Consider the following 25826-nt stretch of genomic DNA (forward strand, 5'->3'; position numbering starts at 1 on the left):
AGAGACTTTGAATTTAAAATGACTTTGGATTTTAAAAGAGACTGGCTATTTTAAAGAGAATAAATTTTCTAGTCTTTGAATTTTTAAAGACTGAGGGACTTTTAAAATTTGGAAGGTTTATAGTGTAATGTTGATGTTAAAGTATGATCTAGGGGAAGAACAAAAACGGAAGGTTTATGGCTCAACAGTAATGTGTTTGTGGGCCAAGCTGACAAGGGGTCAATTGTGCTGGCTAGTTTTATATCAACTTGACACAATCTAGAGTTATCAGAAAGGAAGGAACCTCAATTGAGAAAATGTCTCCATAAGATCCAGATGTAGGGCATTTTCTTAATTAGTGATTGACTGGAGAAGGTCCAACCCATTGTGGGTGGTTCTGTCCCTGGGCTGGTAGTCTGGGGTTCTATAAGAAAGCAAACTGAGCAAGTCACAAGGAGCAAGCCAGGAAGCAGCATCCCTCCATGGTCTCTGCACCAGCTCCTGCCTCCAGGATCCTGCCCTGCTTGAGTTCCTGTCCTGAATCTGAAAGACAAAGTCAGTCACCAAATGGCAGTGGCCAGAATGATTGGGAAAGAATCTAAAAAGCTCAACAGAGCGCCACACCCACAGGAGTGCAAAGCCCAATGAGGACTAACTAGGGAGAAATTTACTGATAGTCAAGTTTTTCTCAGAGTCCAAAACAAAGCCCATATACACATTTTCAGTCTGAGACACCTGGTAACTCCTAGGTGGTAAGGGCGAGATCTGTGGTGGACCACAAGCGAGGCTATGGACCTGCCAACTAAGTGAGCCAATAACTCTTGAACCGTTCAGAGGGAGCGTATTTACCAAGTATTTCCTTACTGTTCAGGCTGTGATAGGCTCAAAAATGTCCACCTCAGTACAGATCACTCCAGTCTCTGCCATAGGGTCAGAAAGCCCACTAGGCCTCTCCTACTCTTGGGAGTCCTTTCTCACTTTCCCTTAGCAAATTTACATCCGTGGAGACCTCCAATCATCCAGTACCATCGCTATGAGAATAAAATCAGACAGTTCATTCAAAGGTGCCTTGAGCCAGCCTTGGTCCAAACACAGATGAACAGGAAAAAATGGTCTCCTGCCAGTTATTCCCCTACCCAGCCCCCTCCCCCCACACACAATCAAACCAGGAGATTAGAGTGGACATTTACTGACAGCCAAGCTGGCCCAGCATGGTCATGCACCTGGTAGGTTCGAAAGTAAACAGGACATAAAATGAAGAGATGAATCCACACACGTTGTTGTTGTTGCTGTTGTAGAGAAGCAGCAGAAAGATCCGGCCAGATGATGGGCGAACGTGTAGGTTGTGCTCTCTCTCCTCACTCCTCCATGGACGGCCTATAGGATTTGCTGATGTTGCTGGAGAGGGATGTTTGCTGGGAGGCTGCTCTTCCAATTGGTGCAGCTCGTGCTTATATCTCTAGGGGCTGATCTTCTTCCAGTTAGTGCAGGTGGTGCTTGATATCGCAGGGGATGATTGGCTACGGGAAGGATGGTGGGTTCGGTGGGTTTGGGTGGTGGAGTGGTTACAGAGTCCAACTGGTGGTGACTGTGGTGCAGCGGCCTGCCTGCAGGACTCTTACCTGTTGACTGGCTGCTGAGGCTGAGGTGGGAAGGGAAGGGACACGGGATGTGCCCTGGGACTCAGGCCCTAGGGATTGGGGCAGTTTACTCACCTCTTCTTCCAATTGTTACAGGTGATTTAGCCTGGTCTCTTATAGAACCTATGACTGCCATCATAGGGATAGCACCATTCATAATAGCCTGGGCCCTCCTCGATCAATGCTAAATAAGAAAATGTAGATCTTGCCTACAGCCAGATTGTATGGAAGCACTCTCTCAATTGTATCTCCCTGCTCTCAGATGACCCTAGCTTATGTCAAGTTGACATAAAACTAGCCAGTACATTGACCGTCACAGTGACCACTACAATGACAACCAGTGACCACCATGACTGACATTCACAGTGACCACTGAAACTGACCACAGTGACCACTATGACTGATAATTAAAGTGAACTCTACAACTGACCACCAAAGTGACCACTTTGACTGAGCCTAATAGTGAGTACTACAACTGATGCCTCAATGACCACCATAGTGACCACTATAGCTAACTATCATAGTGAGACTACAGCTGACTACCTCATGACCACTATGACTATCACAGTGATCATCACAACTCACGCCCACAGAAACTATTATGACTGACCCCCACATGACCATTCTGACTGGCCATGACAGTGATTACTGCAACTGACCACCACAGTGAACACTACAATGGATATCACACCTAACCTCTGCAGATAACCATCTGCCACCCAGGGTACAGCCCCACTGCTCTCTTCCATGGCCCCATGTTTTCTAGGAAAGACTGGTTGATTCACATACAATGTTAGAGGAGGGCATTGAGGCTTAAGAGACACATGGCATTGCTGATGACTCCGGTCCAGCAGCAATGTGTGGTGTGAGCCAGTCTCTCCAGTGCAGGCCTACATCCCCTCTGCCAGGGAAGACCTGTCCTCAGTTTCCCCCACAACCTCTTGAGTAGCTAACTCACTAAGGGAGCTTCCAGAGGCAGACTGGCAATGAGGAAATTTCCACGCTGATGACACCTGCCTGCTATGACATGCTGAGAAAAACATTGGGTGCTGGGGAGAGGTCATCTGAGGAGAGGAGATCTGACTTAGCAGGAAGGGGTATAATGGACCAGCAAGTGCGAAGGCCCTGGGGCAGGTCCTGTGCCAGCACATAGGAGGGGCTGCAAGGAGACTGAGGCAGCTGTCCCCAAGCCAAAGAAGGGGACAGGGTTGGTGGGTTTAGGAGATGGGATGATCCCGAGTGGGCCCAGTGTAGTAGACATGGCTGAAATGGAAGGGGGCATATGCTGATTGGACTCTCAGAGCAGTACCTTGCTGATAATGGCTGGGTCTGCCCTCATCAATAACTAATTAAGAAAATGCCGTACAGCTGGACCTTCTGTGCTGTGGGACAATGGTCTGTATCCTGTCACTTGTATTTTAAATAAATGCCGATTGGCCAGTGGCCAGGCAGGAAGTGGAGGCGGGGCAATGAGAGTTCTGGGAAGAGGGAAGTTTCAGTCTGCAGTCATCACCCAGACACAGAGGAAGCTAGATGTGACTGTCTTGCTGTAAAAGGTACCAAGCCACATGGCTAACACAGACGAGAATTTGGGGCTAATATAAGAGTTAATAAGAAGCCTGACCAATCAGTTTATAATTAATGTAGACCTCTGTATATTTCTTTGAAACTGAATGACTACAGGACCCGGTAGGACAGAAAACTCGCTCAATACTTATGGAAGCATTTTCTCAATTCAAGTTCCCTCTTTTACACTGACTAGAGTATGTGTCAAGTTGACATAAAACTAGCCAGAACACCTGATCTTGTGTCCATTTTGGTATCACTGGATCCAGTTTCTGAAGGCTTATGAACTCTGAGAAGAGTCATTGTGGTCTTGCATTTTGTGTCTCTGTGTTGAGATTTGTGCATCTGTAGGGATGGCTAACTTTTCCACTTACATTTATTTTATTGTATTATTTGTTTTAATGAGGATGGATGATTTGAGTGCATGTATGTATGTGTATCACACATGCATCTGGTGCCTGAGAAGGACAGAAGAGGCCTTGGAATCCCTGGGACTGTAGCTAGAGACAGTTGTGGACCTCATGTGGGTGCTGGGAATTGAACCCAGGTCCCCTGGAAGATCAGTCAGGGCTCTTAACCTCTAAGTCATCTATCTCTCCAGTCCCTCTTCACAGCGTTCTCTTGAGGGCTTAATCTCCAGTACCACTCAAGAGAGAAAACAAGCTACAGCCACAACATCAAATTAAACCATATGTACATATACAGTAAAATACAGTTAACAAGGCCACACAGTGATGGTACATGCCTTTGATCCCAGCACTCGGGAGGCAGAAGCAGATGGATCTCTGTGAGTTTGAGGCCAGCCTGGTCTACAGAGAGAGTTCCAGGACATCCAAGGCTACAGAGAGAAACCCTGGCTCAAAAAAAAGGAAGAAAGAAAGAAAGAAAGAAAGAGGAAAAACCCTAAATAGTTAACAGTAAGCACGTACACACAGAATACACCAAAAGATATAAATTTAATAAAGGCAAAACAATAAAATACAGAAATGGGATAAAAGGGAAATATTGGGACTGGGAAAGAAAAAAAAATCCAGATTTTAAAAAGAGAAAAGGAAGAGGAAAAAATAAAGACTAAAAATAAGAAAATTTGGGGATAGTGTGGAATAAGAAAGAGAGAAAGAAAAAGAAATCACTAATGTTTCCTTCCACCTGAAATAGTTGAGGTGGATCAGAGAGGCCTCTTTTCTGTTCTTCTGTTCTCACTAGCACCACTGACCCCTCGGCCAGCCCAACAGCCTTCAACCCAAACACAGTATCAGCACACATAAAGATTTAAAACACATACACACAAACAAGAATGTGAGTATAGGCTTCTCAAAACAGAGTCATGACTTATTAAAAACATTTTAAATATAGATTTTAAGCATGAGAGCTAAGATTTATTATTTATTTATTTATTTATTTATTTATTTATTTATTTATTTATTTATTTATTAGCACAGGCCAGGTACAGGGATGATGGGACAGGTGGCAGTTGTGTGAGCATACCAGCGACTAGCCTGGGGATTGAACAGGCTCAGTTAAAGCCTATGCTATACGTGGAGGTGGAGATGAACATCTTGCACAAAGCAACCGAGTTGTAGGATTTGAAAATGGGGTGACAAGCAAGAGAAGGTCTTCAGAATCTGGGGAGCCAGAGGTGAGGCTTTGGCCTGGAACATTGGGTGCTTACATATGATCCAGGATGTGCTGGAGTCTCTTGGAGCCTGTGGTCAGCCGTTCAAATCTTACACTGGCAGCACACAGGCCCACAGGAACAGGACCCAGAGCAGCAGGGCTTGCAGCAGCTGGACTGACAGCAACAGGGCTTACAACAGCTGGACTGACAGCAGGACCCACAGCCTGAAGAGCAGCAGGGCTTGCAGCAGCTGGACTGACAGCAGGACCCACAACCTGAAGAGCAGCAGGGCTTGCAGCAGCTGGACTGACAGCAACAGGGCTTACAACAGCTGGACTGACAGCAGGACCCACAGCCTGAAGAGCAGCAGGGCTTGCAGCAGCTGGACTGACAGCAGCCTCCACAGGAACCACAGCCCCCACAGGAGCCACAGCCCCCACAGGAGCCACAGCCTCCCTTGCAGCCTCCACAGGAACCACAGCCCCCACAGGAGCTACAACCTCCCTTGCAGCCCCCACAGGAGCTGCAGCCTCCCTTGCAGCCCCCACAGGAGCTACAACCTCCCTTGCAGCCCCCACAGGAACCACATCCTCCCTTGCAGCCCCCACAGGAACCACAGCCCCCACAGGAGCTACAGCCTCCCTTGCAGCCCCCACAGGAACCACATCCTCCCTTGCAGCCCCCACAGGAACCACAGCCTCCCTTGCAGCCCCCACAGGAACCACAGCCCCCACAGGAACCACAGCCTCCCTTGCAGCCCCCACAAGAGCCACAGCCCCCACAGGAGCTACAGCCTCCTTTGCAGCCTCCACAGCTGGAGCAGGAACAGGCAGGCACACAGCAGCACACAGGCTTGCAGCAGCAGGAGCCACAGCCCCCACAGCTGGAGCCACAGCCTCCGGAACAGCCACAGCAGCTCATGGTTTTGGTATTTGGCTGAGGATGGAAGAGGTCAGAGTAAGTCTGGTAAAGAGAGAGGTGTTAGGTATGGAGTCTCCTGAGCCTAGGGCTTTTATATCTCTGCCCAGGTCAAGTGCAGAGCTGCACATGGTCACTTCCTGGTTCCTGCTTGTGCCCTTTCTCTGAAGCTGGTATTTGTTTGTTTGCAGAGCCATGAGACCCTGTTAGTTCCGATCCAGCATACACTGCCCTAGGTTTCTAAATTTAGCTCCTTCCTCATATTGCTTTTTTCTGTCCTGGGTGGTGGTGGGGTGTTGGCTGTGTTGCTTCTTGTTTTTAAAGCCAGTCACATTTGATCATGTGTCATGAAGGATCAAGGAATCACTCCCAGATTTCCCTTGTGAGAGTTATCCCACTATTTAATTTTAATGTTTCAATGTTATCAATAACAACTTAGTTTAAAAAGTAGAATATTGGCCGGGCGATGGTGGCGCACGCCTTTAATCCCAGCACTCGGGAGGCAGAGGCAGGTGGATCTCTGTGAGTTCGAGACCAGCCTGGTCTATAGAGCTAGTTCCAGGACAGGCTCCAAAGCCACAGAGAAACCCTGTCTCGAAAAACCAAAAAAAAAAAAAAAAAAAAAAAAAAAGTAGAATATTAGGCAACAAATGGTCCCTTTAAAAAAAAAAAAAAAACAAGAGTATCTCACTGTATTGCCCTATTTTCCAGGGCCATCTAAGTTTCCAGTCCTGGTTCCCACTCTTCTTACTAGTCCAGGGAGGTTAACCTCAGCATTGCCCTGGTTTGGGAGCTGTGCATGCATTATAAGACCCTGGCATGCACTGCAGCGTTCAGTCTCTCTGGCATTGGCCCTCCCCATGCCTGGTCCATGGTTGTGTAGTCTCTCAGTGCACGGCACCCTGCTCGTTGGTTTCAGCTCTCACCAGAGCATATCAGGGCAACTGACTGCCTCTCTCTAGTGGAGCTTCACTAGAGTTTTGATAATTATAGCATAGCTCAGTATTTCTTTTAACACAGCTCCCGAAAGTGTGTATATGTGTGTGTAAGCATATATATATATGTATATATATAAGTATATGTGTGTGCGTGTATGTGTGTGTGTGTAGGCATGTGTGAGTGTCTGTGTATGTGTGTGCACCTGCACTTGTGTGCATGTGTGTAAGAGGCCAGAGGACAACCTCAGGTGTCATTCCTTAGGCTCTTACACTTTTTTTTTAAAACCAAGTGTGAAGGTTGACTTTAATTGCCAAATGGACACAATCTAGAATCACTTGGAAAGAGAGTCTCAATAAATACTGTCTACCTTGGACTAGTCTATGGGCATGTTTATCAGGAACTGTCTTAATGAAGTTAACTGACTCAACCCACTGTGGGCAGTACCACTCCCTAGGCAGAGAGTCCGGAGCTGTGTAAGAGTGTAGAAACAGAGGTGCTGGAGAGATGGCTCAGTGGTTAAGAGCTCCTGCTGCTCAGACACGTGAAACAAATTTGGATCCTAACACCCACGCTAGGTGGGCTGTAACTTCAGATCTTGATGTGGGAGTCCCCTCTGTGTGCTGTGATTACCATAAATGAATAAAGAAACTGCCTTGGCCTGTTTTAGGGCAGAACTTAGGTAGGCAGGGAAAACTGAAGGGATTGCTGGGAGGAAGAAGGCAGAGAGAGAGAGAGAGAGAGAGAGAGAGAGAGAGAGAGAGAGAGAGGGAGAGGGAGAGGGAGAGGGAGAGGGAGAGGGAGAGGGAGAGGGAGAGGGAGAGGGAGAGGGAGAGGGAGAGGGAGAGGGAGAGGGAGAGGGAGAGAGAGAGAGACGCCATGGAGCCACCGCCACCAGAAATAGACGTGCTGAAACTTTGCTTGTAGGCCATGACCTCGTGGTGATGCACAGATTAATGGAGATGTGTTAAACTAAGATGTAAGAGTTAGCCAATAAGAAGTTAGAGCTAATGCGCTAAGCAGTGATTTCATTAATACACTTTCTATGTGATTATTTCAGGGCAAAGCCAGCCAGGCAGCCAAGAAGAACAAGCAGCCCCCTACCTCCTACAAGATCCAAGGGATCTGACACCCTCTCTGGCCTATGGGTACTGTACATCCACTCACAGACATATTCACAGAGACACATAAATAAATGCAATTAAAAGAATTCTTAGAAAGAGCAGAGGAAGCAAGTTTAATGCAAGTAAGCCGGCAGGTAAGCAGGGGTTAATTTATCTTGGTTCTTGACTGTGGGCATGATGCCACTAGTTGTGACAAGCCCTATGACTTCCCTGCAGGGACAGACTGTAATCTGGAATTGTGAGCTCCACTAAGCCACTTGCTGTCAGGGTGTTTTGTCATAGTAACAAATGTGAAGCTGGAGCCTAAGGTCTTCTGCTAGCCAGGAACTTGCCATGCAGCAAGCATGACCAATAAGGCCCTGGAATATGCCCGTCTTCACCTGCAGTGGTTTGAAAGAAAATGCCCTCCAAAGGGAGTGGCACTATTAGATTGTGTGGTCTTTTTGGAGTAGGTGCAGTCTTGGAGGAAGTGTGTCACTGTGGGGGCCGTCTTTGAGGTCTCTCTTCTTAAGCTCCAATCAGTGTGACTGTCAGTCAACTTCCTGCTGCCTTCTGGTCAAGATGTAGCCAGCACCACATCTTCCTGCACGCCACTCGTCATCAAGATGATAATGGACCACCAACCTCAATTAAATGTTTTCTTTGTAAGCATTACTGTGGTCATGGTGTCTCTTCACAGCAATAAAAAACCCTAACTAAGACATCACCTCTCCTGTGCCAGGATTACAAATGTGCCATCATGCCCAGCTTTTTTTTAAAACATGAGTTCTGGGGGTCAAACTCAGGTCTTCATGCTTGCAACCCAAGTACCTTACTTACTGAGCCATCTCCCTAGTCCCAAAAGTTGTATTTTTAAAAATCATTAACAGCAAAGATATTTTTCAGGTTTATAGTTCATCATTGATAACTGTGAAGTTTTAGGATCATTCTCAAATTTGAGGACATACCATATATGACTTGCATTATTCCGAAGTCAGTCTCTGAAACAAACTCACGTTCTGTCATTTTCAAAGTCTATGACCTGAGCAGAACTCTGCAGAATGCATTGTATCATGACCTGTATCATGACCACCCTGTGGCTGTCCACCTAGGAGTCACAACACCATCTTGTCACGATTGATGGTAGGAATACTTTTGGAAGACTTTCATTTGATGTTGTGGGGAGGGCTCAGCTGGTAAAGTGCTTATTAGACACACAGAAGGACCAGGGTTGAGTCAATCCACATTAAAAGCTGAGTTGCAAGCTCTTAAAGACAGAGACATAGGATCACTGGGGCTCACTGTGCAGTCAGTTTAGTTAAATTTGTGGGCTCCATGTCAGGGAGGGACCCTGTCTCGAAAACAAAGTGGATGGCTCCCAAGGAAGGCTTCTGGCCTCCACATGAATGTACACATGTGTCCAGCTCACCCTGACGGGCAGCCCCATGGGCTTTAAACTCTACCTACTGCGTTCCATCTCCACAGATGGAGTTGTCTGTTCTTCCCCGTGGCCATCCTTTCCTGTTCCTACTCTAGGGACTCTAGCTGGTGACAAGAACAACACTTGGGTACTCATCTCCTCTCTCAGGACTAGTCTCATTTCCCCTGTGGGCCCAGGTGTGCTTTGGGTTGACTTTGTGAGGCAAAGGGTCCTGTTGGCGGGGCATTGGTCTGGTTTCATCTTGGGACAGGGGTGTTAGAGTGGCTGGTGAGCTTGAGGATGTGCTTCCTGCATCCATTGCTTTTCTCATTGCCATGACAATAGGCCTGACAAAAGCAACCCAGGGAGGAAGAGTCTGTTTTGGCTCCCTGTTTGAGGACAGTGTCCATTGTTATGGTAGGGAAGGTGTGGGAAGGAACTTGAGGATGCTGATCACACTGCATCCACAGTTGGAAAGCAGGTGAATGCTGGGCTCAGCTGACTTTCTCCCTTTTACCTTCTTTTTTCAGTTTGGTACCCTAGCTCAAGGGATGATGCCACTCACACTAAAGACGGGTCTTCCCTTCTCAGGTAAGCCACTCTAGAAATGCCCTCACAGACACACCAGAAGTGTGTCTCCTAGGTGACTCCAAATCCAGTATGAAAGCTCAGCTAGTACACCTCAGCTTCAAGCTGAGAATTTGTGACCTGGTATGTCCTCGTCTTCTCTGGACAGGTTCCAAGGTTCCTATCCTGGTTCCAAGGACCTGGTATGGCAGCTTGTGAGTCCACTACCTGCCTTGTCTATATATCCAATGCCTAGAGAAAGAAGCTGCTGATCCCTCAGGCTGCAGAAAAGCTCTGGTGGCCAACACCACTGATTCTATCTTTGTCCTGATCTTCTCATTTGGCTTGACCAGCAGGTTGCTTTACTTAGAGGAAGTAATATGACCTATATCACAGCTGACACAGTCACAGACCCCTTTCAGAGTTTTATGGCCATAGCTGTGGCTTGGGTGCCTTGGCAGCTTACAGCTCATGTGTCGGCTGGACCGTGGTTTGGATGGTATAATTGTTGACTCTAGCCTGTGGAGGAGCAGGCATACACTGCCGTCCTCTATACAGTCTCCTGAGTTTTCATGTGTTTCTGTTTGAAACCAATTTTTGTCCTTGTGCAAGGGGCAGCTCCAGATAAGGTTCCCCTTTGAGTTGGGGGTAAGGACTGGGGTAACCACCAAACTGTAAGCCTGACATAGAAATTTTCAATACACACCTGAATAGGAGTGACCAAGTAAGCCTCATCCTTTTCTGCCTGGGAGAAATGCCTTCTCTGACCATTTCCAGGAAGAAGATTCTTTTAGGCTTAATCAAGGAAAGCATGAACTTCCTTATGGGTTTTTCTTTTGTTAGAGTCGTTTACCATGTGTGCTTATGGGTGTATGTCTGTGCACAGATACCCCAGTGTCTGTGAGGATGCCAGAGGGCAGCTTGCAGGAGTCAGTTCCTTCTTTCACAACATGGGTTTTGAAGTCCACCAACTCATGTGGTCAGGCTTGGCAGCAGGTGCCTTTACTCACTGAGCCATCTCAACAGCCTCTTTATGGGTTTTTATTAAGACTCTACAGTATAAATTTATTTAAATTTAAAACAAGCTATAAATCACTTACTTGGACAATTATCACATCTTGTAGTGTTTATGCAAAACATCATCTAGAGGCAGTGACCTGATTGCTTTTCAATCCCCTCACTGTTCTGTCTAGACAAGCCTGCTGTGGAATGGCCCTGAAAGTTATGTCAGAGTCCCTTTAATGGATAGCCCCAGACCTCCCAAGACAGAGCTGGATGGGACTCAAAAAAAAAACTCTCTAAGGTCTAAGGACAAGGTGCCCAGTCTGGACACTCATTAGGGAAACACACACACACACACACACACACACACACACACACATTACGGGGAAGGAAGGGTTTCCCACAGTGTCACCAAAAGGGAGTGAAGGCAGAGCTCAAGTGGGGGTGAAAGGACTCTGAATTGGGAAGGGGTGAGTTTCTAGGTGTTTAGCAACATATTTCATCTTTCTGTACGTGGGACAATAACCTAAACTCCCCAGCAAAGCCTGGGAATGTTCCAGAGCCTTTGGGGGCAGGGAAATCGTGCAGCTTATAGGGCTGTAGGGTGGCTGGAGTGTGGTGCTTCTCAGTCAGAAACACAAAGGAAAAGGGAAGACTGGGGGCGGGGACATCACTAGCTCAGGACCTGAGAGACACCCTCCCTGCAGTGTCTGCTTTATGTACTTTCCCCATCCCTCATCTGTCAGGCCACTCTGGCCCCAAATGCACACCGAAACACCTGGGCATATCAGCTGCCACCACATGAGAAGTGGTGTTATGTCACCCATGACAGTTAGCCGAGTGACCCCTGCACCAGTGTCAGGTGCTCTGCCCTCCCTGAACAGCTCAGGAGGCACAGCCCAGAGCTGCCACCAGCACTCGTGAAGACCCTTTGCTCCCTAGAGGCTTCCACTCACAGAAAACCAAGTCTTTGGCTTTGTACAAAGGAAGAAATTCTAGGATGAGTTTACATGAAGCCGAGTTAAGTGTATTCAAAAAGATTTCTGGCATAAATTTAAGTATGGGGAGTAACAGGAAGTGAGGTATTCAGAGAGCAAATAGGACACATTCTAGAGCATGGGGCATAGCTTCTGCAGGAAGAGTCCACTTCATAGTCTTTGACAATAGTCAAATAGAAGATTCTTCTGGGTTTCAAAGTTATTAACTTTAAAAGGTTGCTGAAGGAATTGAGAGGAGATCGCATGTGCACCTGCAGGGGATCGCTGATTAAGGACCATCGGAGATCGGGAAAGGCTGTGTGGAACTTAGGTTGTTTTTCTAAACACAGAAGCAGATAGTCTTGTGAGATTCTTAGAAAATGTTAATTGTGTCAGGGTTATTGACTCTCAGCTGGTGAGACCTTAATCAGACTCAAGAGGCAGGCTTCTTCCCCTTGCTGTGTCCCCTCAGGGTCCTCTGTCTTTCTATCTTGTCTTCACTGTATGATCTGAGATTCAGAAGGTTCACAGACAGAGATGCTTGCAGAGAGGAGGGGTGTGGAGACAATGAATGTAACAGGCTAAGAAAAGAATTGTGTTGAAGACAGACTGTGAGGAGGGTGTTTATTAACTCTGGGAACTGCAGAGCTGGAGATAGAGGGTGTGAGGAACTCTCCTAGGGCCACCTGATGAAGAAGACAGGATACATTCAGTCCAGCTGCTGTGTCCCTGTGTGCTGCCAGTGTAAAATCTGAGGCTCTGACCTATATCTCTAGTAGCCCCAGCCAAAGACCAATACCTACATGTCTGCCCTGCTGATGTCTGGAGTGTGGAAATGGCATTGTTGAGATGAGAACTGGCATTCTTGGGCTGTGTGAGAGCGATGCCCCCACCACTCATCATCAGACCTGAATGTTCCTAAAGGCATCGAGCCACAACATACATTTTGTAACTTTCTTTAATACTGAAAATAATTTTCACGTGTATGGATGTTTTTCCTGCATGTGTATCTGCATCACATGCATGCCTGGTGCCCATGGAGGCCAGAAGGGGGTTTGAGCCCCTGGGATTGACATTGCAGATGATTGTGAGCTGCCTAATGTGGGTGCTGGGTCTTCTGCAGCAGCGGTGCACACCCTTACCCTCTGGACCATCTCTCTAGCCCCTACCATGAGTTCTTCTGTGATGTGTATTCTCACCTCTCTTTGGTAAACACCCAAGAGTCGAAATCACTGGGTCATACAGTTAAGTTCTGCGTTTAACACTTGGAAAGAGCCAGGTTATCTTTTTTTTTATTATTTATTTATTTATTAAAGATTTCTGTCTCCTCCCCGCCACTGCCTCCCATTTCCCTCCCTCCCCCAACTAACTCCCCCTCTTTCATCAGCCCAAAGAGCAGTCAGGGTTCCCTGCCCTGTGGGAAGTCCAAGGACCTCCCACCTCCTTCCAGGTCTAGTTAGGTGAACATCCAAACAGCCTAGGCTCTCACAAAGCCAGTACGTGCAGTAGGATCAAAACCCATTGCCATTGTTCTTGAGTTCTCAGCAGTCCTCATTGTCCGCTATGTTCAGCAGTTCCGGTTTTATCCCATGCTTTTTCAGAGCCAGGTTGTCTTTTAAAGTGGCCGCATGGCTTTTAACTCATATCAGCCACACACGAGGCTCTGACTTCTCCACAACAACACTTGACATCTTTCTGTCTCGCGAGCAGTCATCCGAGGCAGTGAGAACCAGCCTCTCACTGAGGTTTTGATCTGCATTGCTCTAATGACTGACAGCTCTGGGTTCTGTGTATGGGACTTGGCTGTTGCTGTCATAGCACAACATGGCCGAGGCCACTTACAGAAAGAAGGAGGGGTTTATTTAGGCTCGCACTTCTAGAGCCATGAGAGTCTATAATGGTGGAGAAGCATTGCAGCCAGCAGTAAGCTGAGAGCTTTTATCTCGAGACACAAACTGTAAGCAGAGAGAGCAAACTGGGATTGACTTGAGGCTCTAAAACCTCAAAGCTCACGCCCACAATAACAGTGCCACCAACCAGAGGATCAAACATTCAAACATCTGAACCCATGGAGGATCGCTTCCTTCAAACCACCACGCAACCTCCCCAGATCCCATTCCCCAATTGCTTTCTGATGTGACACAATTTCATTTTCGCTTCCCTGAGCCTTTCAGGAGAGCAAGTGATTTTGGTCGCACTTCTTCATCTCCTGGGCCTGGCCCTCACTCTGGTGCATATATGGGCACACAAACCAATTAGACTCCTTCCTCAACATGGTCTGGTGCAAAGTACTTCTTCCACTGATAGCCTTACCTATGGTGGGGAAAATCAGCCACCTCTGGATACCATTCTGAAGCCCTTAACATTCTAGGAGCGTGGCTCATTCATACAGCCATACACTCCTCGTGCACCACACATTAGTAGAACACATTTTATGAATGACAACTTGGCATGAATGGCATTGACCTATTAGGGAAGGGGATCTGGGGAAGATGATCACTTTAACAATAGAAACAGAACACTCTGAGACTGAGACTAGTGGGAAGAGAGTTTATTTAAAGCTCTTGGATACATTTCAGATCTTCACAGAATCATTTTGGTGCTGGCAAAGCCTGGTTAGACATACTAGGGAATGTGAGAAAGAGAAGTTAAAGAATCTGGGGGGACTAAGTTACAACATGAACCTCTAAGGGAAGCGTGATGGCAGTGATAGCTCCTTCCCATCAAGGGCTGGAAAAGGAAGCCTTGAGCATGAGAACTATAGTCACCCAGCTTCCAAAGAGGGTAGGCTTCAAGGTGTTAAGGAATAGGTACAGTTAGTTCTTGGAAAGCCTTAGATCTTACATTGGCAGCACACAGGGCCACAGCAGCAGGGCTTGCAGCAACTGGACTGGCAGCAGCAGGGCTTGCAGCAGCTGGACTGGCAGCAAGACCCACAGCCTGAAGAGCAGCAGGGCTTGCAGCAGCTGGACTGACAGCAGGACCCACATCCTGAAGAGCAGCAGGGCTTGCAGCAGCTGGACTGGCAGCAGCAGGGCTTGCAGCAGCTGGACTGACAGCAGGACCCACATCCTGAAGAGCAGCAGGGCTTGCAGCAGCTGGACTGACAGCAGGACCCACAGCCTGAAGAGCAGCAGGGCTTGCAGCAGCTGGACTGGCAGCAGGACCCGCAGCCTGAAGAGCAGCAGGGCTTGCAGCAGCTGGACTGACAGCAGCTAGACTTGCATCCCCCACAAGAACCACAGCCCCCACAGGAGCCACAGCCTCCCTTGCAGCCCCCACAGGAACCACATCCTCCCTTGCAGCCTCCACAGGAGCCACAGCCCCCACAGGAGCCACAGCCTCCCTTGCAGCCTCCACAGGAGCCACAGCCCCCACAGGAACCACAGCCTCCCTTGCAGCCTCCACAGGAGCTACAACCTCCCTTGCAGCCCCCACAGGAGCCACAACCTCCCTTGCAGCCCCCACAGGAGCCACAGCCCCCGCAGGAGCCACAGCCCCCACAGCTGGAGCAGGAACAGGCAGGCACACAGCAGCACACAGGCTTACAGCAGCTAGAGCCACAGCCCCCACAGCTGGAGCCACAGCCTCCAGAACAGCCACAGCAGCTCATGATTCTGGGATTGGATTGGGAATTAAGTAAATCAGAGGAGCAGGTAGAGAAAGAAATGTGTAGGTATGGATCCTCCTGAGCCTGAGGCTTTTATATCCCTGCCCAGGGTCAGGTGTGAAGTTGCTTATGGTAACTTCCTGATTCCTGTTTGTGCCATTTCCCCCAAGGAAATCTTGTTTGTTTTCATTTCAAGTTGATGTACAAGTTGTGTTAACTTGTGTTGACAGAATTTCCTGTAAAGCAGCCTCCAAAATGGAAACTCATGTGCTTCCTGTTCTGGATGTGAGGGGATATGAAGTTGTGGGGCAGGACAATTGTCTATATTCTGTCAATTATGTTTTAAATAAATGCTGATTGGCCAGTAGCCAGGCAGGAAGTATATGCGGGACAACCAGACAGGAAGTAGAGGCGGGTCAATGAGAACAGGAGAATTCTGGGAAGAGGGAAGCTCCCTCTCCAGTCCTGTCCAGCCACAAGAAGAAGCAAGATGTGATTGCCCTGCTGAAAAAGGTTCTGAGCCATGTGGCTAACATAGACAAGAATAATGGGCTAATGTATGTTATAAGAGTTAGACCTGGATGGAGGTGGGTGGTCCTTGGACTTCCCACAGGGCAGGGAACCCTGATCGCTCTTTGGGCTGATGAGGGAGGGGGACTTGATTGGGGGAGAGGGAGGGAAATGGGAGGCAATGGCGGGGAAGAGACAGAAATCTTTAATAAATAAATAAATTAAAAATAAAAAAAGAGTTAATAAGAAGCCTGAGCTAATGGGCCAATTAGTTTATAGTTAACGTAGACCTCTGTGTGATTTCTTTGGGACTTAATGATTGCGGGAACCAGGCAGGACAGAAACCTCTGACAACAAAGTTGAGCTATGATATAGGTGTTCTCAGACTTCTTTTGGAAGAGTCAACCCAGGCACTACAACTGCTGTCTTGTGAAGATAATGCCTGGGCTGTGAGCTCCCAGTATCCACTCCTGTTTGGGGCAGGACCTCCAGTTGGATCCTGGCAGACTGTCTCACCCTATGATGGAATGCTGCCCTTTTACTCCAAGCTTGAGTTTCCCTCCAAGGTGGAGGAGCTGCACACAGGCTGAGCACCCAGACACAGGCGGAGGACACAGGCTGACCACTCAGACACAGGCAAAAGAACTACATACAAGCTGAGTACCCAGACACATGTGGAGGCGCTGCACACAGCCTGGCCACCCAGACACAGGCAGAAGCGCTGCACACAGCCTGACCACCCAGACACAGGTGGAGGAACTGCACACAGCCTGACCCCCCAGACACAGGTGGAGGAACTGCACACAGCCTGACCCCCCAGATACATGGTTTTATGTGTGTCTCATGTTGGCCCAGTCCTCTTTACTCAGTTGTCACCCTTTAGAGAATGAGCATCTGCAGGGGGGCATGTGATATGGGATTCCCCTCTGTATGCTGTGAATACCATTGGTTAATAAAGAAACTGTCTTAGGCCTGTGATAGGGCAGAGTAGAGCTAGGCAGGGAAAACTAAACTGAATGCTGGAAGAAAAGGAGGTGGAGTCAGGAAGAAGCCCTGTAGCCTTGCTGGGTGTTGGAACCTTGCCAGTAGGCCTCAAGCCTCATGGTAAAATATAAAATACTGGAAATGGGTTAATACTAGATGTAAGAGCTAGCTAGCAATACCCTTAAGTGATTGGCCAAGCCGTGATTTAAATAATATAGTTTCTGTGTGGTTATTTTGGGAGTTTGGGCAGCTGGGTGGTTGGGAAACAAACAAGTGGGCTCATACAACAGGCATGCCTATTCTAAGACCTGTGCAGGTAGAGGGCCTAGAGTGGGCCATGGTTGGTGGGTTACAAACAAATGTCTTGGGGGTTTCATTGGTGACAGCAAGCTGGGCCTAGGGGTACTGTGGCTGTCCAAACTCTCTCATCATAAAATGATGTTTTTCCTCCCCTTTCCTCACTTGATTCTTTGGGGGGGGGGGGGTCACTACGTTTAATTTACTTTCAAAGAAGAAGGGACAGAACAACAGCCTTCACTAGGAGGCATAATGGATTTGGTGGCACCACAGATATCATTATGGTAAAGAATATATTTGTACTTTTGATAGTGAGCCTAGCCTTCTATGGCTGAGCCATGGATAAATATCTTGAACTGGCCATCTTCTGTGATGAGATTGGTGACTACCCCTGTAAAAAGTCAAATGGTCCTGTAGCACCTGTGCCACTACAAGACAGTACGTGAGCCGGGAACTAAGCTAGAGACTTAAAAACACATAGACAGAGACAGACAGAGAGAGACATGGTCACAGGTCATCATGATACAAGAATGCCAAGTTTATTGTGCTCAGGGGCAACTTATACAGTGTTCTGGCAACGCCCCAGCTCTCAGGATCTTTCAGCTGCAGACCCACCAGACTGCCATCAAGGTCTCGTGCTCAGAGCAGCTGCAGGCTGCTCAGAGCAGAGGAAAACAAGTTGTTTTGCTCAGAGCAGCTGCAAGCACCAGAAAAATAAGCCTCTCACAGAGAATTCAGGGTCCGGGGGTCCACAGCCCCCAATAGCTCCCAACATACCCCACTTGTCATCAGAGAGCCTTCATCCAGTAACTGATGGAAACAGATGCAGAGATCCACAGTCAAACATTAGGTGAGCTTGCTGAAGAGAGGGAGGAAGGATGATGGTAGGAGCCAGATGGGTCAAGGACATCACAAGAAAGCCCACAAAAACAACTAACCTGGCTCATAGGAACTCACAGAGTTTGAACCAACACCCAGGGAACCTGCATGGGACCGACCTAAGCCCCTACATATATGCAACAGTTGAGGGGCTTGGTCCACTTATCAGACTCCTAACAATGGGAGCAGGGCTTGTCCCTAACGTTTTGGGTAGTTTATTCCTCATACTGGATTGCCTTACCCAGCCTAAAGATAAGGAGAGATGGTTAGTTGTACTGCAACTTGATTTGCCATGCTTTGCTGATACCCATGGGAGGCCTGCCCCTTTCTGAACAGAAACAAAGGAGTAGATTGAGGGGGTGGAGAGGAGGTGAAGGGGGGCTTGGGAGGAGGGCAGGAGGGGAAACTGCAGTCCAGATGTAAAATAAATAAATAAATTTAATTTAAAAAGAAGAGTACATTGTCAGGTGCTGATGGCACACGCCTTTAATCCCAGCACTTGGGAGGCAGAGGCAGGTGGATTTCAGTGAGTTCGAGTCTAGCCTGGTCTATAGAGTGAGTTCCAGGACAGCCAGGAATGTTACACAGCAAAACCCGGTCTTGAAAAACCAAAAAGAAAGAAAGGAAGGAAGGAAGGAAGGAAGGAAGGAAGGAAGGAAGGAAGGAAGGAAGAAAGAGAAACACAATCCCCAAAGAGTACATTTATAGGGGGATATTTTCAGTTTATGCAAATAACTCATTTTCCTTTTACTTTGCTCATGAATTTTAGCAGGAGTAGATCTTCCCTGCTGTGGTATTCTTTTTTAAAATTTAAATTTATCTTAATTTAAATATTTTTTAAAGATTTATTGTTATTTAAGATTTTTAATTATGCACACACACGTGTGTGTGTGTGTGTGTGTGTGTGTGGAGTGCATTTGGAGGCCAATAGAGGGTGTTGATCCCCTGGAGCTGGAATTAGGGGCAGTTGTGTAGTGCCTGACATGGGTATGGGGAACTGAACTGAGATCCTCTGGAAGAGCAACAAGCGCTCTACTGCTGAGCAGCCATCATCATCATCATCATCATCTTTGTTGTTGTTGTTAAATTATATGTACATGTATACATGAATGCAGGTGCCCCGGAGAGTCCAGAAGAGGGCGTCAGATCTCTTGAAGCTAGAGTTACATGTTGTTTCAAGCCTCCTGATGTGGGTGCTGGGAACTGAACTTGGGTCCTCTGAAAGAGCAGTCTGCACTGTTAACTACTGAGCCCTATCCCCAGCCCCTGTGTTCCAAAGACAAGTCTGTATTTCCTTGTTTCTTCTGAACTCTTTAGTTCAAGGGCTGAGTTTGGAAGTGCCCCCCCCTTTAGTTTTCTGGAAAGACTTAAAGGTTATTAGTGAAATCAGTAAAACCACTCTGCCAGAATTAGGGGGAAATTTTTACTTAGAAATCAAATTTCTATAGTTTTTCTCGCCTTTCAGTTTATTCAGTACAACGAGGCATGTTCATTTACTTGGCTTTATTATTTGATTTTGAATGTCTCATGTCAGTTTCATTAGCTGGGACCCAATACCCGTTACTGTCTCTGTGCACTTTTGGTTTCTGTTCCTTCCCCCCTTTTCGAAGGTTTTTAAAGGGGGGAAACCTGGCCTATTATATTCTTTCTGCACATGCATTTTGAGGCCATGAATTTCCATTCAAACATGGCTTTAGATGCATTCCCCCGGGTTGGTTTGTGTACATCCTTGTGTTTTCTTGTCCTTCCCCGGGATCCCATCAGCACCCCCGAGCTCACCCACATCTGTCCTGCAGTGATCACCCAACATGTCTGCTGTTGTCCTCACTGGGTGTCCCTGTCTCTACTCAGAGCTCTGTGCAATGGACATGCTTCAGTTTACCTCTGACTTGGGCAGCCTGTGACCTCAAATAAACAAATGGGGGACTAATTGTGAAGAGTGGTGAGAGCAAGAATGCAAAGAGAGGGCAGAGCTGGAGTGCAGGGACGTGGTGAATATTTTCTGACAGAAAGGAGCCACAAAAGAAGATTTGCCAGTGAGGGAATGTTTATTTATTGATGCTTCAGGGTTGACAGGATCTTTAATCATAATTTTTCTTTCAGCAGCTCATGCTTGTATCTTAGGGGTTGGGGGACTGATCTATGGCCATGGGCACCTCAGATAAATTGGGTGCAGGGGGCCTTAGATATCTACATTTGGAGCCTCATATCTTGCACTGGCAGCACACAGGGGCACAGCAACAAGGCTTACAGCAGCTGGATTGACAGCAGGACCCACAGCCTGAAGAGCAGCAGGGCTTGCAGCAGCTGGACTGGCAGCAGGACCCACAGCCTGAAGAGCAGCAGGGCTTACAACAGCTGGACTGACAGCAGGACCCGCAGCCTGAAGAGCAGCAGGGTTTGCAGCAGCTGGACTGACAGCAGGACCCGCAGCCTGAAGAGCAGCAGGGCTTGCAGCAGCTGGACTGACAGCAGCAGGGCTTGCAACAGCTGGACTGACAGCAGCCTCCACAGGAACCACAGCCCCCACAGGAGCCACATCCTCCCTTGCAGCCCCCACAGGAGCTACAGCCTCCCTTGCAGCCCCCACAGGAACCACAGCCTCCCTTGCAGCCTCCACAGGAAGCACAGCCTCCCTTGCAGCCCCCACAGGAGCCACAGCCTCCCTTGCAGCCCCCACAGGAACCACAGCCTCCCTTGCAGCCCCCACAGGAACCACAGCCCCCACAGGAGCTACAACCTCCTTTGCAGCCCCCACAGGAACCACAGCCTCCCTTGCAGCCTCCACAGGAGCTACAACCTCCCTTGCAGCCCCCACAGGAACCACAGCCTCCACAGGAGCCACAGCCTCCCTTGCAGCCCCCACAAGAGCCACAGCCCCCACAGGAGCCACAGCCTCCTTTGCAGCCCCCACAGGAACCACAGCCCCCACAGCTGGAGCAGGAACAGGCAGGCACACAACAGCACACAGGTTTGCAACAGCAGGAGCCACAGCCCCCACAGCTGGAGCCACAGCCTCCAGAACAGCCACAGCAGCTCATGGTTCTGGTGTTTGGTTGAGAATGGAGTAGGTCAGAGGAGCAGATAGAGAGGGAAGATGTATGTGTAGGTATGGCTCCTCCTGAGCCTGGGTCCTTTATATCCCTGCCCAGGGTCAGGTGTGAGGCTGCACATGATCACTTCCTGATTGTTCTTTGTTTTTCTTCTAGCACAGCTCTATGGCAATGTAATAAACATTGCTCTGTCCTGTGACCCACTTCCTCCACATCAGTGGTTTTTCTGCAGATCTTTAGGCCTTGGCTCCCCAGGGTCTCGTGCTCCTGGGCATAGAAGAGCTTCATTCTCCCTTCCCCTGCGCCCTGCAGCTTGGGTGTCTCACGGCATGGTGGACTTTCTACTTGTTTATTCATTTCCTTTCCCTTATTTGATGGAAGCCCTGAGTTCTGCTGGCTCTTCATTTAAATTGGACAAAATTGAGGGGCTGTTCTATGTCTCAGGGCAGAAAATTCTAGCATGAGTTTTCTTCAGGCCCCTTGCTCAACAGGCTTCTCAGAATCTTTCACACCCCTGTTTCCTCCTCGGCTGGATCTGCCTCATCCTCTCTCAGCTGCCGCCCTCACCCAGGAGTTATGTTTGTTGTTTGTTTTGTTTTTATGGGACAGTCCTCCTTTCTCTCCTCCTTTTCTACCCTTGCCCTCTGGAACTCAGCTTTCCTTCAGCCCACTGTCTGTTCTCCCAGCTCTCCAGCCCACTGTGGTCTGAAATGCCCTGGAACTTCAGGGTTTTTTTTTTGTGGTTTGTGAGGACTGACTTCCATGGTGTCTGAACTAATTTACATCCCGCTCATAGTGTGCAGGGTTCCTTTTCTGCTACGTCCTTGCCAGCCTCTTTGGTTTCTTTTCTTGATAGAAGCCACTGTGACTGGGATAAGGAGAAATTTCAATGCAGTTTTGATTTACGTTTCCTGATGCAGCACCGACTTCCCTAGCCCCCATGTATTTATTAGGCACCTGTACCTCTTTTGAAGAGGTTATTCTGTCCATTCTCCCATTTGTTGATTGAACTCTTTGCTATTTTTATGTTCACATTTTGATTTATTTATTTTATCTTGTATATATGGATGCTTGCCTGCATGTATTACATGCACAGGCCCACAGAAGTCAGAAACTGGTACTATACACCCAGGAACTGGAGCACAAACAGTTTGTGAACGTGGGTGCTGGGAACTGAACCCAGGTCTCTGCTCTTAACCGCTAAGTCATCTCTCCCACCCTTTGATGTTTACTTTTTAAGTTCTTTATATATATTCTGGATGCTAAGTTTTACTGGGTGAATAGCTGATAATATTTCTCTTTTATTCTGCAAGTATATCCTCACTCTGAAAATGGTTTCTCTTGCCATCTAGCAGATTCTTAATTGGAAGCAACCTCATTTGTAGTTTTTTGCTATTATTTTTTCCTCATCTGTTGGAATCATGATGACCTGAGTTTGATCTCTGGAACCCACCCACATGGTAGCAGGGGAGAACTGATTCTGGCAAGTTGTCTTTTGACATCCATACATCTGCCATAACACATATGCACACACTCCTCCAATAAGTAAAGAAATTCATCATGTGCATGTGTGTGTACGCATGCGCTTTTTTTTTTTAAAAAAAGGTATTTGAACAGAAGTACTTAGCATGGATGAACAATCTGCTCCCTGAAGGCATGGCCTATTAAATGAAAATCCCGGTGGCTGGCCTGAGATAGCTGCTTGTGAACTGTCGGTCAGAGAGGCCCCAGAGGTCTCCAAAGCAACATTGACTATTGCCATTTCCCTTGGTTACCTACTGTACCCACATGGTTAGACCCTGTTTATAAAGACCGGCATGCTATGCAGGGCACAGAGATAGCAATCTCAAACAAACCAGGAACCATCCTTCCAGTCGAGGAACTTTCAGAGTGCTGGAAGGTGCTATGCAGGCTGCTGAGGGAGGAAAGCCATCATGGTCTTTCCCACTGCTGGACCCTACATGCCACATACCACTGGTGCAGTTGCTATCTGATTGGAGCTGAGGCCATTACCACAAAAAGGAATTTCTTGTCTGTAATCCTGGTAAAGCCCATGGTTGGGGAGGTCCTAGTCCTTAGGGTGGACCCCATTATTTTTCTTTTGCTAAATGGTCATGTTGTCAAATTGCCTCTAAATATGTATGCCTCGCCCGTGACCCTGCTTTGCTCTCAGGTCAGAGAGGCTTTGTGCGGCAGGCAGCAGGCAGCAGGAAGACTGAGTTCTTAGCCCTAAATCAGATATCTTTACCATCCTGCCTTCCCTGATCCCCAAATCTCAGGGAACACAGAGGGGAGGGAGTGAAAGAAGGTCCGAGCAGGAGGACACACAGCAGTGCTGAGGAATGCTGTCTTCCAGGTGTGACATCACCTTTGCAATCTTACGGTAGCTGTGGTTGCTGGCACACGATGAAGACAGGTGCCATTCCAGCATGGACGAGGGAGGGCTCACACCCCTCTAGTTGAGCTCCTGGCAATTGGTAGCTGGCTGCTGGGGGAAGAAGAGAGTCATTTTTCTTTAGGAGTGTATATGTGAGTGGATTGTCCATGCTTCAGTATGAGGGCAGCTCTAATTAGACTCAGTGGGTTACAATTTTTTTTTTTTAAAGATGAGCACACTATGGCCAAAAGCAACTTGGAGAGGAAAGAGTTTCTTCCAGCTTATAATCGCAGTCTCTCATGAAGGAAAGTGAGGGCAGGAACTTGGGAACCTGGAAGCAGGAACTGAAGCAGAGGCTGTGGAGCAGTACGACTTACTGCCGTGTTCCTCATGACTTCCTTAGCCTTATAGAACTCAGAACCACCTGCCCCACGGGGTGGGATGACACTACCCACAGTGAACTGGGCCCTCCCACATCAATCAGTAATCAAGAAAATGTCCTGTAGACTTTCCTACAGACTAAGCTAATGAAGATATTTTCTCAATGGAGCTTTCCTCCTCCCTAATGACCCTAGCTTGTGCCAAGCTGATAAAAATCTAGCCAACACAGAGGGACGATGTGTTGGTGGGGCAGTTGAAGAGCAACTAGGGAACAGTTGGGATATGTGTGGTCAAAATATATTGTAAATATATATGAAAATCTCAAAGAATAAATAAGGCTATTACACATGTATGAAAAGCTACTGATTTTTGCATGTTGCTTTTATATCTTTGCACTTTGCCGAATGCTGGGAAGAGAGAGCTGCTTGTTCTTCCCAGCTGCCCTCCTGGCTAGCTTAGGCCTGAAATAATCACACAGAAACCATATTATTTAAACCACTGCTTGGTCCATTAGCTCTAGCTTCTTATTGGCTAACTCTTACATATTAGTTTAACCCAGTTCTATTAATCTGTATATCACCATGTGGCTGTGGCTTACCAACTAAAGTTTGGGCATCTGTCTCTGGCAGGGCTACATGGCATCTCTTGACTCCACCCTTCTTTCTCCCAGCATTCAGTTTAGGTTTCCCTGCCTACCTCTATTCTACCCTATCAGGCCAAGTCAGTTTTCTTTATTCATTTATGGTAATCACAGCATACAGAGGGGAATCCCACATCAGCTAGATGTATTATATCTAAGAGGCTTCTACTGGTCTTTCGTATCACCCATCAACAGGGACAGTTTGATTCCTTAATTCCTATTTTATAGCATTTATTCTATAGCACTCTTTCTCTTGACCTCCTTACTGCTATGAATAACTTTTCAAGCACTGCATTTTCTTGTTCCTAATTCTACTAGAGATATTTTCAGCTTTCCTTTCTTCAATATAATGTTGACTACAGGTGTCCTGTATAGTTTTTGTCATGTTGAGGTACGCTTCTTTGATTCCTAGTTTCTTTAGAGCTTTTACAATGGAGTGATGTTGCGTTTGTCAAAAAGCTCCCTCCATCTGTTGACATGATCGCTTGTCTTTCGTCCTTGATTCTATCCAAGTGCTGTATTGCAATGTGTGGTTTGTGAGTGTTGAACCTTCACTGCGTTCCTGAAATCAACCTGATTATGCTGCAGGATCTTTAAACATATATTGGATGTAGTTTGAAAGTGAGAATTTAGGCATCTATGGGGAAATTGGTCTATGGTTTTCCCTATTAATCCGTTTTTTTATGCACATCTGTATCAGGATAGCACTGACTTTAAGATACTGAGTTGAGAAGCTTTCCTTCAAGTAGAAACCAGAAGTGAGTCAGCCCCATCTATGTTTTTCTGCGTTGAGACTCTATTACTGGCTTAATACGGCTGAGTATTGTAGATCAGTTTAAGCTCTCTATAGAGCTTTAATTTTGGCAGGTTATGTGTGTCTAAACATTTATCAGTTTTTTCAAAGGTTTCCAGTTTATTGATCCATTGATCCCTTGGGTTTCAGTGACATCAGAAAATACCTTCTTCACCTTTAATTTTATTAATTTAGACCTTTTCTTTCTTTCTTCTTTTTTTTGATTTACTTGTTTAGTTTTATGTGTATGACTGTTTGGCCTACATGTATGCCTGTGTACCATGCACATGCCCAGTGCCTATGGAAGTCAGAAGAGGGCATCAGATCCCCTAGTCCTGGAGTTATAGGTGGTTGTAAGCTACTCTGTAGGTGCTGGGAACAGAACCTTGGCCCTCTGCAAGAGCAGTCAATCAGCCAGTTCCTTTATATCTCTCCAGCTCTGCCTTTCCCTTTTTCTTATCTTTACTCTCCCCAACCCCCCAGCTCTCTTTAAAATCCCATATGGAGAATCACACCCAAGGCCTCATGCATACTAGGCAAGAATTCTGCTAGTAAACTCCACCTCCAACTCTCCTT

General features: G+C 47.4%; 2 protein-coding genes across 3 annotated transcripts; both read right to left on the bottom strand.

Annotated features, from left to right (window-relative positions):
- Positions 1 to 4905: 4905 nt before the first annotated feature.
- Positions 4906 to 5724, bottom strand: LOC142851031 (uncharacterized). Its single transcript, XM_075974921.1, has 3 exons — positions 5607 to 5724; positions 5274 to 5549; positions 4906 to 5201 (listed from the first exon to the last, which is right to left on the bottom strand). Exons 1-3 carry the CDS (start codon positions 5722 to 5724, stop codon positions 4906 to 4908), a joined length of 690 nt encoding a protein of 229 aa, XP_075831036.1.
- Positions 5725 to 14559: 8835 nt separating this feature from the next.
- LOC142851032 (uncharacterized) lies at positions 14560 to 21047 on the bottom strand. Of its 2 annotated transcripts, none has more exons than XM_075974922.1 (2): positions 20503 to 21047; positions 14560 to 15232 (listed from the first exon to the last, which is right to left on the bottom strand). In XM_075974922.1, exons 1-2 carry the CDS (start codon positions 21045 to 21047, stop codon positions 14560 to 14562), a joined length of 1218 nt encoding a protein of 405 aa, XP_075831037.1. The 2 variants fall into 2 exon arrangements, with proteins under 2 accessions (XP_075831037.1, XP_075831039.1); XM_075974924.1 differs by lacking the exon at positions 14560 to 15232 and having other exon boundaries at positions 20211 to 20836; positions 20942 to 21047.
- Between the last annotated feature and the right edge of the window lie 4779 nt (positions 21048 to 25826).

The sequence above is a fragment of the Microtus pennsylvanicus genome, chromosome 5 (genome assembly GCF_037038515.1).
Source record: "Microtus pennsylvanicus isolate mMicPen1 chromosome 5, mMicPen1.hap1, whole genome shotgun sequence".
Taxonomy (NCBI): domain Eukaryota; kingdom Metazoa; phylum Chordata; class Mammalia; order Rodentia; family Cricetidae; genus Microtus; species Microtus pennsylvanicus.

Coding starts and splice junctions, on each gene's coding strand:
- LOC142851031 (XM_075974921.1), bottom strand. CDS start 5,724: ATGAGCTGCTGTGGCTGTTCCGGAGGCTGTGGCTCCAGCTGTGGGGGC. Junction 5,550..5,606: donor CTGCTCCAGCTGTGGAGGCT/GCAAAGGAGGCT, acceptor GCTGCAAGGGAG/GCTGTGGTTCCTGTGGGGGC. Junction 5,202..5,273: donor CTGTGGGGGCTGTGGTTCCT/GTGGAGGCTGCA, acceptor GTTCCTGTGGAG/GCTGCTGTCAGTCCAGCTGC.
- LOC142851032 (XM_075974922.1), bottom strand. CDS start 21,047: ATGAGCTGCTGTGGCTGTTCTGGAGGCTGTGGCTCCAGCTGTGGGGGC. Junction 15,233..20,502: donor TCCTGTGGAGGCTGCTGTCA/GTCCAGCTGTTG, acceptor TTCCTGCTCCAG/CTGTGGGGGCTGTGGCTCCT.